The sequence below is a fragment of the Eleginops maclovinus genome, chromosome 12 (assembly GCF_036324505.1).
Source record: "Eleginops maclovinus isolate JMC-PN-2008 ecotype Puerto Natales chromosome 12, JC_Emac_rtc_rv5, whole genome shotgun sequence".
NCBI lineage: Eukaryota > Metazoa > Chordata > Actinopteri > Perciformes > Eleginopidae > Eleginops > Eleginops maclovinus.
This window is the reverse complement of record NC_086360.1, coordinates 7085228-7099631: the sequence shown is the minus strand read 5'-3', so window position 1 is coordinate 7099631 and position 14404 is coordinate 7085228. Positions and strand designations below refer to the sequence as shown.

At 40.2% G+C, this 14404-nt stretch overlaps 1 protein-coding gene across 1 annotated transcript in view; it reads left to right on the top strand.

Annotated features, from left to right (window-relative positions):
* Positions 1–14404, top strand: part of fras1 (Fraser extracellular matrix complex subunit 1) — a 245586-nt gene that overhangs the window by 200678 nt on the left and 30504 nt on the right. The window contains exons 40-46 of the mRNA XM_063898177.1: positions 430–562; positions 4947–5137; positions 6699–6855; positions 10050–10313; positions 10420–10608; positions 11031–11150; positions 12044–12223. Of these exons, the coding sequence (XP_063754247.1) occupies positions 430–562; positions 4947–5137; positions 6699–6855; positions 10050–10313; positions 10420–10608; positions 11031–11150; positions 12044–12223 (1234 nt within the window). The remainder of the gene's footprint in view (positions 1–429; positions 563–4946; positions 5138–6698; positions 6856–10049; positions 10314–10419; positions 10609–11030; positions 11151–12043; positions 12224–14404) is intronic.

Below are 14404 nucleotides of genomic sequence, written 5' to 3'. Positions count from 1 at the left end.
ATTTTTGTGTTATCTGGCTGAAATAAAAGTGACAACCTCAATCATGCCAAGCGCTCCTACGATGCATAAAGTAAGCCTGCTTACCGCAGCTGTAATGACAGAATGTTTTGTGCAGTGATATTCTTCATACAGTCCAGGATTTATTGCCACGGGTCCTTCTGCATTTAAGCTGTGTTTCCTTTTGCCTGGGATACTTTAGAGCTTTAAACTTCTTTGAATTTGTATGATGTTATTTTGAGAATCAGTGCATCTGTCTTTTGACTTTGATTCAGCTTAAGTTACCATGGAGATCTACCCTTGTAAGAAGTGAACCACCATCGTAGGACTGTAAATCCAGAGTTAACCCTGAAGTTCCTTGCTTTCCCCAAATCCTGCTTCATGGTACAGGCCACAGGAACAACAGAGCTTAATGTAGTTTCTGTTGTCTAGGTCCAGGAAGGTGGCCGAGTGCAGCTGTCTACCAATCACATCCTAGTGTCGGACCTGGACACACCCAGGAAGGACCTGCTGATTTGGATTATCAGTCCTCCAAAGTACGGCTTCATTGAAAACACCTACAGAGGTGAGGCCTTTCTGTGTGTGTGTGTGTGTGTGTGTGTGTGTGTGTGTGTGTGTGTGTGTGTGTGTGTGTGTGTGTGTGTGTGTGTGTGTGTGTGTGTGTGTGTGTGTGTGTGTGTGTGTGTGTGTGTGTGTGTGTGTGTGTGTGTGTGTGTGTGTGTGTGTGTGTGTGTGTGTGTGTGTGTGTTTTGTTAGCATTGTGAGGAGCTGGGAGGTTGTTTCTTTCCTTCTCGCTGTGGCCCGTGTAAAGTTACAAACCAGAACATGAACAGATGTACAGTTTGTGCATGAGCACAGGTGACACAGTGCTACTCCTGTGTGCATGTACACGGTCACACCTGCATCCTCATCGGAATTATTTCCACATTTCTATTTACGTCACACTCGTAAGCACACAATCCCGGGTTGAATTCCCTGCGGTGCCACTGCCATCTGTCACAGTGTGATGATGTTGTGGATTAGGACACAGCTACAGATGGAGCCACAGTCGAAGCCCCAATTTTTGGACTCACACTAAATTGCTGCTGTACTTTACTATGTCCCCCAGAGAGACCGTTGATAAGGTGAGAGGAGTTGAAAAGGAATTAATCCCCCCTGGGAAACTGTAATAGCAGAAAAAAGTCATAAACCAAATGAAACCCTAGAATATGCACAGATATGGTAAAAACAGAACATAAGATACGTACAGGAAAGTAATGCAATGGAGTATAATAGTGTAGGTTTTATGCATATGCAGCTCTAGAGTTTTTTGACAGAATGGATGTGGGTGTTTCTGGGTTTTAATGATCTACATACTGTAGCAATACCACAAAAACGTTTAGATAATGCTTGCTTTAAAGGGGCATATTGTTTGAGTTGCATCATGGGAAATGTAGGATCCTGTCAGGAACGTTACAAAATGATTTGGACTCAAATGCACGACTCGACACAAAAGTACAGAAACAAAAGTGTTTACCAAATTAAGGAAACAAATATACAACTAAAATTACTCTTTAAGAAGGTAATGTTGGCAAAGGCAAAAAAGGGTGACTAACTTAACATGTGAATAAAACATCTCCACATGTACTAAACACTAAACATATAACATAAACCTGATAACTAACCAACTAATCATGACAAGAGCAAACCTTAGCAGATTTAGCGTGATGTTACTGAGCCAATGTCCTGGGGCTTGACCTTTACTTGAAAATGCATATTCTCCAACTTGGCTGATATATATTTGTTTTAATTTCTACAACTTAATGGAAGCCTCATAGTTAACTGTAGTGCTTAAACAAAAGGACTAACAATGTTCAACCAAAAAAAGATCTCGACTCAAGGTTCACTTGTTAGTTTTCTCCCTATCAGTCAATCCCGTCTCTCATTGGTCGTTTTATCATCACATGACCTAGAGAATCATTGATGACTGAGCCAACTCAATGGCAACTGGGAAAACTGGTTTAACCCTTGTGCTACCGTCCTATCAGCTGTGCAACTATCGTCGTACATTGTATACAGCATAAATAATCACTCAAACCTGTGCTACACCTTTTCTTTTACAGAATGTATGCACAATAGACCTCATTTTCACAAACTTAAACCTCATTTCCAAGTTAAGAAAGGCAAAAATGTTTAACGATTTAGAAAATTGACCCTAGAAAACAGCAGGTGCCGTACATTTGATGAAAAAAAGCCACTTTTTTTAAGAAAGTTATCCAAATTTTATATCATTTTATATTATAATATACAGCCGCAGAAAAAAGAGACCTCTTCAGCATTTTAATTTTCTCTTTTTTTTCATAGACATTCAATTATTATATATTTGTTATTGTATTCTATAAACTGACCATTTTTCTCTGTGTTGGAATTCAACAGACCCTGTAATGGCTGCCATACATGTAGAGATGAAGACTTAAGAAAGTTTGGAGTGGTTTCTTAATTTTTTCCGGAGATGTATATTATATAATATTTCTCAAACAAAACGCAGTATACAAGCACACTCATTATTTTTCAACTCTTGATTTCAACATTCTGAAATGAGTCAAATTTGACCCAAGGACAACAAAACCTGCAACGAACACTCTGTTTTAAGTCGAACGCAGCCCCCTCCAGCTGTTTTTTCATTTTTTTATAACAGATGTGAAGTTATAGTAATACAAATCAGGCTGTGCCATATTACATGCAAGAAGGAGTTATCAGCAGACCTAATGAAGGATAAATGCATGTGGAGGCAGACATTTATATTGTCTGCTGCAGCTGGCTCCAGTCTTGTGTCTCCATGTCCTTGAAGGCTTCTGGAGCAGAGGAGCCGTCGTTGGTATTCAACGGAGTGGGTCCGCAGTGCGAGGGGACTGGGATGTCACTGTCATCGGGGGCAAAGGCGACGCAAGCCCATCAATGTGTCCCCTGTTCGCCTCAGCAAAACCAACATGCATAGGTTATATGTTGATGTGCAGTCGCAGGGAAATGGTAGAAAAGCATTCACCCACATGTTGATGTTCTTCATTTGCATGATTGCATTTCAGTTATTCAAACACACAAACAGAATATAGAATATAGAATACACACCCACATACATTGTGTGTATTTTTATGTAAACAGCTTCTAGCAATACATTATCATTCAATTGTGCATGGTAAACACATACAGACACCAGGGAAAGTATTCTCTAATATTTTGCATTTTAATCATAGCAGCTGGTGGAGAAGCATTTAAACATTTACAGTTTAGCATAAAAGTTAGGCTGTGGTTGTCAAAGTTAGTTGGTATATCAGGAAAATAATTACGATTTAAGATTATCCTTGCTCGGGATAATAGGTCAAATTAAAGTTAAAAGAAATGTGTTTTTGGCCTAAAGTTTTTCTGAATGCTTTACATTCTGTAAGACATATTACACTCTCCATCCTGTTGGAGCAAAAAAAAAAGTGTCGCAAACACTCACTACCACACTTTTTTGAGCGTATTCCATGTTAGACATTTGCAAGATTTCCAAAAGCACTAAGACTGAAATAGCCAAGGCCAAATCCAGAAATCACATCATTTTATTTGCAATTTGCCCATTAATTTTATGTTCATCAGAGGATGAATGTACATCTACAAGGTCTGGAAAAAGATACATTTTTAAATGTTTGTTCCCACACACACTGTCCAGATGCTTGCCTAAAAGCAACTGGAAACACTAAAAGTTTCAGAAATATTTAAAGGTGCAAAAATCTGTTTTGGGATTTTACCAACACATCTGTTCTTCATTTTTCTGATATGTCCTGTTGTTTACTCATTTCTGTTTCAAATCAGCAGAAAGCCAATTATCCCATCCTGATCAGATATCAGAGATCAGGCTAGCTTCCCTCCCCTTCTAACAGCTAACTGATGAGGATGCGATGTGATTTACCCTCTGCCTGAATTACACATACAAGTACACGTACACACATCAGCTATCCCCTGCGGAGCCCTGACTCAGCTCACTGCGGAGTCATCTGTCACCTCTGACAAAGACACTCACACTTTGTCTCGAACTTCAGAGATCTCAAGGTTGATTTTTTGCTGCGACTCTCCTCTGCTGCCACGAAGTTGCAGAATTGACGGTAACAGTTAGGTTGCCTCAGCGCATCTATCCCGCAGCCAAACTGCCAGACAAATGTGACTTTAGGGAAATAAAAAGGCTGTTTGGGGACACGATACAAGGTTTGCTGTCATCCCAGCTGTCAGAAGTAATAAGTGATGGCTCTGTAAATGGACGCCTGAGAGGCTCCTGAGGTCTGTGTTACTGTACACGACAGTCATGTGACACCACAGCTGGAGACACAAGGAAAAGGGAGAGTTACATAATAAGCAGTGACAAAGTCTTAGAACTTATGTAAAAAGGGTGTTTTTAAGAAATTGTTTCCTAAATGTAATGGTCTTGAGATAAATTGAAGAGAGTCACTTGTTCTTCAGGCTGTAGCTCAGCCTTGGGAACCTGATGGTCACTGTTTCAAGTCCCCGCGTGGACAACAAAAAAACATATTAAAATAATAAAGAGACCACTCCAATTCTTTCTTAAATCTCAATCTCTACATCTATGGAAACCATTCCAGAGTCGGTTGAATTCCAACACATATAAATGTTGTCAAAGACATACCTATAAATAGTAAAGCCAGAGAAACTGCTAATGCTGCAGTGGTCTCTTATTGTTTTCCAGAGCTGTCCCCATGCAGGAAAAAATATATACTGTATATATATACAATATATAAAAAATAACCTCTCCCCTAATGTGCATGCTTGTACTTCAGGCCTAATATGTTTAGGTTTGTGCATATGTGTATTTCAGTTGTGACTTTATAACAGCAGTGTGAAAAGTGTATTTCCCCTGGAGGATTAATAAAGTACGTCCTCTTTTTCTTCTGTCTCTGTATCATCCCGTCCACCAGGAGGCTCAATTGGCGGCTCGAGGGCCATCACCCCTGATGTTCCCTTCTCTGTAGAGGACCTGACGTCTGACCATATCTTCTACGTCCAGGACAGCCAGCAAAAACCTCTGGCCAAACAGGACGTGTTCAGCTTCTACATCAGCGACGGACATAGCCAGACGGAGGCTTTCAACGTCGAAATTGACATCCAGGTAACTGAGTTCCATAACTTTTGAAACCTTGGAGCAAGTATGCTTTTGGAGCTTGTTGACATTTGGGTAGTTTTATGTGAGCTATATTTCAATTTTCAGTTTGACATCACCTGGTTTGGTCTTCGACTCATCCTCCAAGCCAAACTTTTTTTCTTTACATTTCACATTTTCACCCATCAAATCCTGCACATTGTCTGTACACACTTTTGTTTCTAACAGGAAGAAAGCTCATTTTATAGAGCTACTGACATTTCCTTCGGCAGCTCCATCAGTCCCAAATATCTCCATATCATCCTTACACTGGAATATCATTATCATGTTGACTGTGAAAGTAGAAAAAATAAAATGAGAGATTATTAGAAGGAGTTTTGCCCTATGGAGTTGTAGGGAAAGTTAAAGTTAGTAAAGCAAAATATTCTTATTAATTTATTAACATTACAAATGTAAACCCTAGGGACCAAAACAGCATGGATATTATAGCTGCTCTGTGTCATCAGGAAAACTTGAGTTGTTTATATTTAGCTGGGACTTTTCAACTTTACGGACCAGTAACTTAAAAATGGACCACTACCCTTGATCTGCACCCGACTAAGAAAAATAAAAACAGCTCTGTCCTCCGGCTGTCAGCCTAAACACACTCAGCATCCATATCAATCACTTAAGGCTGTTTAATGTCTAGAGTTGAATTGATGAGGCTGTCACTGAGCTGTTGAGTGTGTGTGTGTGTGTGTGTGTGTGTGTGTGTGTGTGTGTGTGTGTGTGTGTGTGTGTGTGTGTGTGTGTGTGTGTGTGTGTGTGTGTGTGTGTGTGTGTGTGTGTGTGTGTGTGTGTGTGTGTGTGTGTGTGTGTGTGTGTGTGTGTTTGCACAGGATCTGCATGCATACTGTAAGTCTTTAAGCATGTATGTATGAAAATGTAAAGGTGAAAGTGAAGAGTGTGTGTTTACATAAGTGGTGTCAATTGATTTAATCAACATATTAACCTGTGACCGATCATGATCAATCACAGTTTAAAAAAAATCTATTGCGTGTGCTTTCAGGGGTGATACAACAAATACAATTGAAATGAGTTGCATTATTATAGTTGTACTGATAAATGTGCTGGTAATTTATAGATCTGTACTTTGATCTGTTATATAATTGTTAGTGTAATTTCCCCTAAGAATTATTTTAGTGTTTGTTGATTGTTATGTGTGTACCTGCCAAAGCACTGCTGATCAAAATTAGCTTAAATCTGGCATAGATCCTCTCTTTTTGAGATAAATGTATTTAATGGATGATCCTTATAACAAAAAAGACATAATTATAATGAAATATATATATATATATATATATATATATTTTACTTTATTATAACATATCAGTTTATTTTTAATGATTTTTATTTTTTTTTGGCATAAAGTCAGCCATTTTTTCAATATTTTGGCCAAAGCATGGATAAGCTCAGTTCAGTTCACAAAAAAGTAGTTACGTATATAAAACATATTATTTCAACCAAAAAAAATTGATTGCAGGGATCTTGGAGCATATCATTATGCATTGCTTTGTTTTTCCTCTCTCAGGAGAGTAAAGAGGACAGAGAGCCTGTGGTGTCGGTCAGTAGCATCCATGTGGAGGAAAACTCCGGAGTGGTCATCACCAACTCGTCTCTCAACATCCTGGACCAGGACACACCGGACAACGAGATCCTGTTCACCATCGTCAGGAAGCCATCCTACGGTAAGCACTGTTAATAACACACACACACACACACACACACACATACTACCGTATATAGGCTACAGCCCAATACAGCACCCCTGCCATGAATCTTTTTTTCTTTAAAAGAATGATTTATTCCTGGACTCCTGTATGAGAGTGCAATAGCTCGTTGTTCCTGCTAATCTGAGGGTGCCGTTTTACATGACAAAATCTGTCTTATCTTTTGCTGCCGCTGTAGATAAGACAATTCAAATTTTTTAAAGATAATGCATTCAGTTGCGTATCCATGTGTTTGTCCGCAGCTTATGTCACCGGCTGCCTTTATAGTTGTTGTTATAATTCTAGATTGTATGTTCAATCACCTATCATGGTTGTGGTAATTAACCATTTCTGATAAGCTTATTTTATTGAATTCTATTTTCCATTAGAAGTCATTTCGTTATTTACTTTTGACTCCATACAATTATTACTGCATACGATCAACAACAGCTTCAAAAGGCACTTCCAAATACCAAACTAGGCTAAAACCAAAGCCTTATATGCTTTTGTGTTTTATATACAGTAGGTTTGTGTGCATGTAAATGATCTGCCAAGGCTAAAATTGTTCAACTGCTTACAGATGGGGGAGTGTGTGGTAGCTTCTCTTTGTGGGAGGGTGAGAATAGGTACTGCAGCACAGGCAGTTTGAGAAAAATAAAGAGCCTTTTGAACATTGAAGTATGTAAAGATGTCTCAGAGTAGAGGCACACAATACAAATATGAACCTGAAAATGAGCATAACAGGGCCCCTTTAAATAGGCTGCTGCATGTCACCTTTTTTACCTTTGACCCAGAGCATCTGGGGCTCATTTTCCTCACCAAATAACGTTATGATATACTAAAGTAAGGCCGATAACAACATGAATAAAACCACATTTTTTATTATCTTTGTCGCCATGGTAAGAAAGCCTAGCTGAAGTTCAGGAATTCAAGTGAGTTTCAGCATTGAAGAAAATCAATCATGAAAAATGTCATGGCCGTCAAAAATCAGCTAACATATACATACAATAAGGATGTTTAAAAAAATAAATAAATAGAGAGACAAAGAAATGTGTTCTTGAATGATTTTAATTCACAGTTGCTCAGAAGGCGCAATCATTCAAGAATTTAAGTGTTTCATTGAAGTACTAACAGTGTGTGTTTTAATTTTAGCCAGCCATTAGGCAGTTATTATGGCATCATTATTTCTGCCTTTAAAATATAATGGAGATGTCAGCTACAGCAGTGCTTCAAAGCAGATTCTCATGTATATTAACACACATACATAAAAAGCATTTACTGCAGGTAAACATTGGAAAATTATGCAAACAGATGTGCGGTGGATACATTAGCATATACACACACATATATACCCCTACATACAACATGTATACTATCAGATATACACACACACACACACACACACACACACACACACACACACACACACACACACACACACACACACACACAGGAGAGCACATTTCTCTTACTTCAGACTCTCAAACAGCTTAAAAGAAGACAAACACACTGCTGGTTCACTGCAGCGGGGGTGCTGACTGCAACCATTCCTCACACACTCGGTACACACGTCACACTCAAATCAACTGACCTCCAAACACTCCGTTTTTCCTGACACACCTTCACCATCTCAAATTCAGTTTTCTCTGCTGTCCTCCGAAGCTTGGCAGGCTCAAACATATTGCTTCACAATCAGGCCCGGCCCTGACCATTGTTCTGCCCTAGGTATGAGTTTAGCTGGTGCCTCCCCCAAATCATCGGAAGGTCCCCGAGAGACCAAGTGCTACCGAGGTGTCCCTGAGCAAGGCACCGTTCCCTACACTGCTCCCCGGGCGCAGTACATATGGCAGCCCACTGCTCCTAACACTAGGAGGTGTCAAATGCGACAATTAAGGGCTTCTACTCTTAACCGATTACCCTCATGCGTTTGTTGCCTTATGCAGGCAGTTGGATAGGTTCATCCCGATTGGCCGGCCACCTGAATTAAATGCAAATTCCGTCGGCGATTGCATGCATGTTATTGGTTAAGCGTGTTACCAAAAACAGAGCAACAGAGGGCTAGAACTAGGGTTACATAAGTAACCATCGTTTTTTCAACCAGTGGGAATGGGATCAAGTTTTAGATGTTTGGCCATGTTGTGGAAAGAACATCTGTCTATTTAATTCCTTCCTTTTCCTTTAACCTTAATCAATCTGCATAGGTTTATCATCTGGAGTAGATAAGAAGGAATTCCAGTTTGCAAAATGCCTCATGTTTGACCATAATAAACACTTGTACACTTGTGCACAATGTAAATACAACATTTTTGTTCTTGATGAAAGATCCAAAAAAGCCACATTTATTCCACACAAAAAACATTAATTTCCTACTTGCTTGGTATTCTTTTCAACCCTTTTCCCCCTGCAAGAATCCTGCTTGGGGACATAGCTCATAACAGCCCCCCCCCCCCCCCCCCCCCCTGTCCTCCATTGTCCAGTAAAAGTACCATAAAGCTGCCATTGAAACTGAGTGCACCAGCGCCATAAAACCAGCAGGGTGTACGGCTGATGGCACTGAGAGCATGAGAGGAGTGATTTCATATAGGACGCTGAGTCCCAGACAGATCATCTTTTAACAGGCTGTCTCTCCACTGCCCTCACAAACACACACACACACACACACACACACACACACACACACACACACACACACACACACACACACACACACACACACACACACAGGCCCACAGAAATGTGCACAGATTTATCAGAGACAGTGTGATAGAGATACCGTTTCCAATAAAGACATCAGGAAGCTACAACTCTCCTGCACACATTGGCACACAGATACCTCATGCTATCAAATTTGTGTCATGTCAGCATGAGGTGTCAACGAAAAATAATGGGTGGTGCTAGTCTTGGAGTTCGTTTTCAACACTATATTAATAAAACGTTTAGATACTTAGATACATTCAGTTTATTTATCAACACAAGACATAAACTGAATGACTTATTACATTCGGAAGCACTACTGTAAATACTGCACAAAAAGGTGCTAATGCTAAAATGCTAAAAGATATGTTTGAGGTAATTTAGAGACAATCTATTACACACTGACATTTTTACAGCAAGGAAAAGTCCAGATCAGTTCATATCTAAGTAAGTGTTTAATTTCTCTGTGATCCCCTCAGGAAAACTCCGCAGACGGCAGTTTTACTCTCAACCTCTGGAGAACGGCCGGATCCTCTTACAGGGCTCTACCTTCACCTACCAGGACATCCTGGACCAGTTGCTTGTGTACACACCTGAAACAGTCAGCGGGGGTGCAGATGAAATGGGTTTCACCCTCACCGATGGCATCTATACACAAACGGGTCGCCTGGAGTTCACCATGGACGTCAGGAGGAGCGAAGGTCCCCACATGACCGTCAACAGAGGCCTGCAGCTCCCGGCAGGTGAGGGTGGATGGGAGGACTTTATGTTGATATAAGGTCTCAGCAGAGTCTTAAATGAAAACGTTCAAAGGGAGTTACAGACACTTAATGCCGTGAATGGTTTCAGGATCCTCGTCTAAGATCACAGAGCAGAATCTGAAGGGTACGGATATCGACTCAGACAGCCTGAAGCTCCGCTACGTCCTGACAAAAGACCCTCTAGCCGGAAAACTGCAGCTCAGCAAGAGCGGAAGTGTGGAGAACATTTCCGTCAAAGGTCCTGTACAGAGCTTCATTCAGGAGGACGTCAACAAAGGTACCAGTGTGTTCTTCTGACGTAAAAACTTGTGATGTAACTATCATGAAAGCTGAAGCTATTTATATTTTCCGTAAGTCTTTGCTTTATCTTCAAGAAAAATAGTTGAATCTTATAATTGAAAAAAACATGTTGTTTATGTATGTTTACATCTTAAACCAGTGGTAATGTTAGTCTAGTATTTATCTAAATTAAAAACCACTTGCGGATAAACCCAAATGCTTCCAGGAGATAGAGTGGTGCAGGAATGAGTCCTTAAAACCCCTTAAATTAGTCAGCATTTGACCACTTCCTTCTGGTTGCCTTCAAGGCACCACTGTTGCACTGTTATACAAAACAGATACTTTTGAACATATTCAATTCCTAGCAGTATATGCTATGCATGGAGCACACCGTACATTAACACTTTCCCTCCCTTGCAGGCCTGCTGCAGTACAGCCATGAGAAAGGGGAGAAGGGGGGCAGCCTGTCGTTCAAGTTCAACCTGGTTGATCCCGAGGGCAACAAACTGATCGACCAGTCCTTCTTCATCAGCGTGCTCGGTAGGGCTGCTTCATTCCTCTGTTACCGCTGTGCTCAAACATGAAGTATGCTCTCATTTGAGGGCGATCACTACAGATGTATCCCTTTGTACCTTGGACACATCCTGAATGTGAATTGCGAAAAATACTGTTGTTGCATCTGAAATAGATTTAGGTCAGAGATAATCAGAAATTTGTGCAAGAAAATACTTATCAAGGGTATTTTAAGGAATAATTTAATTCATATCTAGCCCATTTAGGATCAAATGTCAGTGTCTCTCAGTTGGATTGCTTGTTGATTGTGAAGGTGAAACACACCTATACTTCTCCTTTCCACTCACTTTCTTTTTGTGACGAAGCAGTTAAAATCCACACTAATATCTGCTGCAAACTGAAGGACTGTCCCTCTCAGTTAAACATGATGCACTCATATCTTTCCAAGTTAACGTGTAATCTTCTGTATTTTTTACTTTTTCTCTGCTGTGCTCACCCTTCATATCCCGTTCTACCACACTGCTCTCTGATTACCACCCTACTCTTCCTCTCAATCTCTCCTATCCGTTTGTCCATACCTCTCAAACCTGTATCACTCTTTCACACAGACGTTGTACCTCTTTGGCTGTCACTGAACCTTATCTGTTTCTGGTTGTTCTACTTGTTGTTGTGTCATTTCTCTAGTTCCTAATACTGCTCCTGTTATCTTCTCCATTCTCCCACTCTGAATCAATCTCAGCTCCTCTGCTGCTTCAGCCCAAGGATGAGAAATTGACTCAATATTTTTATCTGCTTTTGGATGAATTGTTTTCCCAAATTTAGCAAGGGCCTCTGTGCTTTTCCCTTGCTCCGAGGGTTTCTTTTTCTTCCTCCCTGTCTTCTTTATACGTGACTAACTTTCTTCTTCTTCTCTCCTCCAGAGGACCGTCTTCCTCCTTCTGTGGTGGTAAACAAAGGCGTGGTTCTGGATGAAAACACAATGAAGAAGCTGACCACACTGCAGCTGTCTGCCAGCGATCAGGACAGTGAGCCGGGGGAACTCATCTATCACATCACCAAACAGACGAGCCTGGGTCACCTGGAGCATGCCAATAGCCCAGGTACCAACACGCACAAAACAGCCAAACGCACTGCTTCTATCTCCATTTAGTAATTAAAACAATTCTTCTGCATTACGTCATGTTAAGCTGTTTTTATGCAAAGTAAACAAATGAAATGCACAAAGAACTGATTATTCGCTCCTCTGCCATTAAACAATCCTGCCCCGGCTGAATGGATTCCCCACATCGCCCAACACTCACAGCATGCTAATTAGCTGGATGTTAACAACACCCTCCACTCTCTGAGCATCAGCTCACCTCCGGAGCCACAGAGCAGCCCCGGATAATTACCGCTAGCCAGCCTGTCATTCCACGCTAACACGCACAGCTAGCTTCTCCCTGCTCCTGTGGGATATCTTGACAGCTTACAAGGAATGCCAAGGTAAAAGCACAGAAAGATAAATTCCCACTTTTAAGCCAAAGTCTTCAAGAGACAACCTCAAATTCTTCTTGTGTTCAGTGCAGCTTTAGCCCCGGACAGTTTTGGGGTAGGCTCAGTCTTTCGCCAACATACAAAACAGTCCACTTGAATCTTTCCAAGAAATTTCATTTCATGAATTTTCTGTCAAGACTTCAATGGTGCTTCGGCTGTTCAGAGTTGAGATGCCTGCCCCCTCGCTCCAGGCTGATGTTCACCAATCAGGAGCAATGTAACATTAATTTGAAAAAGAAATGAAGCAGAGCATACTCAAATTAAATGTAAGTCACATGGCCGGACACAGTATGTAAAATTGTTACATAGTCTACTAATCTTCTATTATCATATTGATTGTGGTCATGTCGGAAGGACACAAGAACAATATAGATCAGAATACCCATATTGCTAAATGCTTCTTCAAGTCTGCAGACTAGAGAACTAAGGAAACGTCTCTTTGCTCCACTCATGTAAATTATTTTCAAGTTGCCACAGTTACAGATGTTTGTTTTTTTACCGCAGTATTCTTCATTCTGAAAATGGACAGTGGGTACAATATGGTTATCTTTATAGTATTATTTCGTACAGTGTATATACGGAAATCTTCTTTATTTATCATTTAAAGTCAGAGTATGTGTCATTTTTGGCCCTCTTAAAATTAACGAATGATTATTTATATGTCCTGCACATTTTAAACACTCACAGGAAAAGAAACAATACATCATATATAAATCCAAGACCATCACTTTGGATTATAACCCAAATAGAAAGCTAAAAAAGTTACATGTTTAGTGCAGCTGAGGGTCCACCTGCATTCACTGAGGGCCAATATATCAACACCCTCAAAAGTGAATATACAGTATATGTGTGGACAAACTATATAAAACATGATCAGAATGTGTGTGAGTTATTGAATTGAAAACAACAGCCCCCTTAACTCAAAATGAAATCATCTGTCAGTGAGCTCCAAGTCAATTACCTATCTCTCAGTGAGATTTTCACTGAATTTCTATCATCATATCAATGCATAATTACAGATAAGGTTGACAGCACATCAAAAGTGATGTAGATATTGTGTAACTGTTGAGACATTATTTTGATTTGAAGAAGGCAATGATGCCTAACAAAGCAGTAAGTGCAGCTAGGAATCCTCAGAGCAATACAAGTCAAGCCTCTTCAAAAAGCTTTAAATCTTTTGACTTAATGTGTGGCAATAAGGAAGATTTTACTGGTGCTTATATTACAGAATGAAATGTGCCCTAACAGCATTCAGTCTATTTAGACTAGTGGAAATCAAAAGATTGGTATTTCCTGTCAAGCAAATACATTTCAGTTTAATATAATGGGACAAATGACAGGTATTTTCATCTCTGACTGAGAAAACTGCCTGCACCTGTACTGATCATGATGATGCATAAACATCAATCTGGGAAATAGATGACACAAGCGAGAAGGACCGTCAACTTCAGCACGTCTCGCTGTGTCAAAAGTTGACGTGAAGAAGATTGATGTCACAAAGTCTCCATTTCCATATCCTTAATACCCTCTATGACATGTTGAAGAAGACGTTTCATCCATCCTGTCTGCTTAAGGAAATAACTTTGATCCTATCATAGGGATGTAAAGTTTTTACTTTCCCATCAGAGTCATCAGTGGAACAGAATTGATACATTATTTACTTCATACAATGACAGGCCTGTAACAAATGGTACCTGCCTACTTAAAAGTATAGGACTTGAATGCTGTGCACCCATCTGGTATTAATA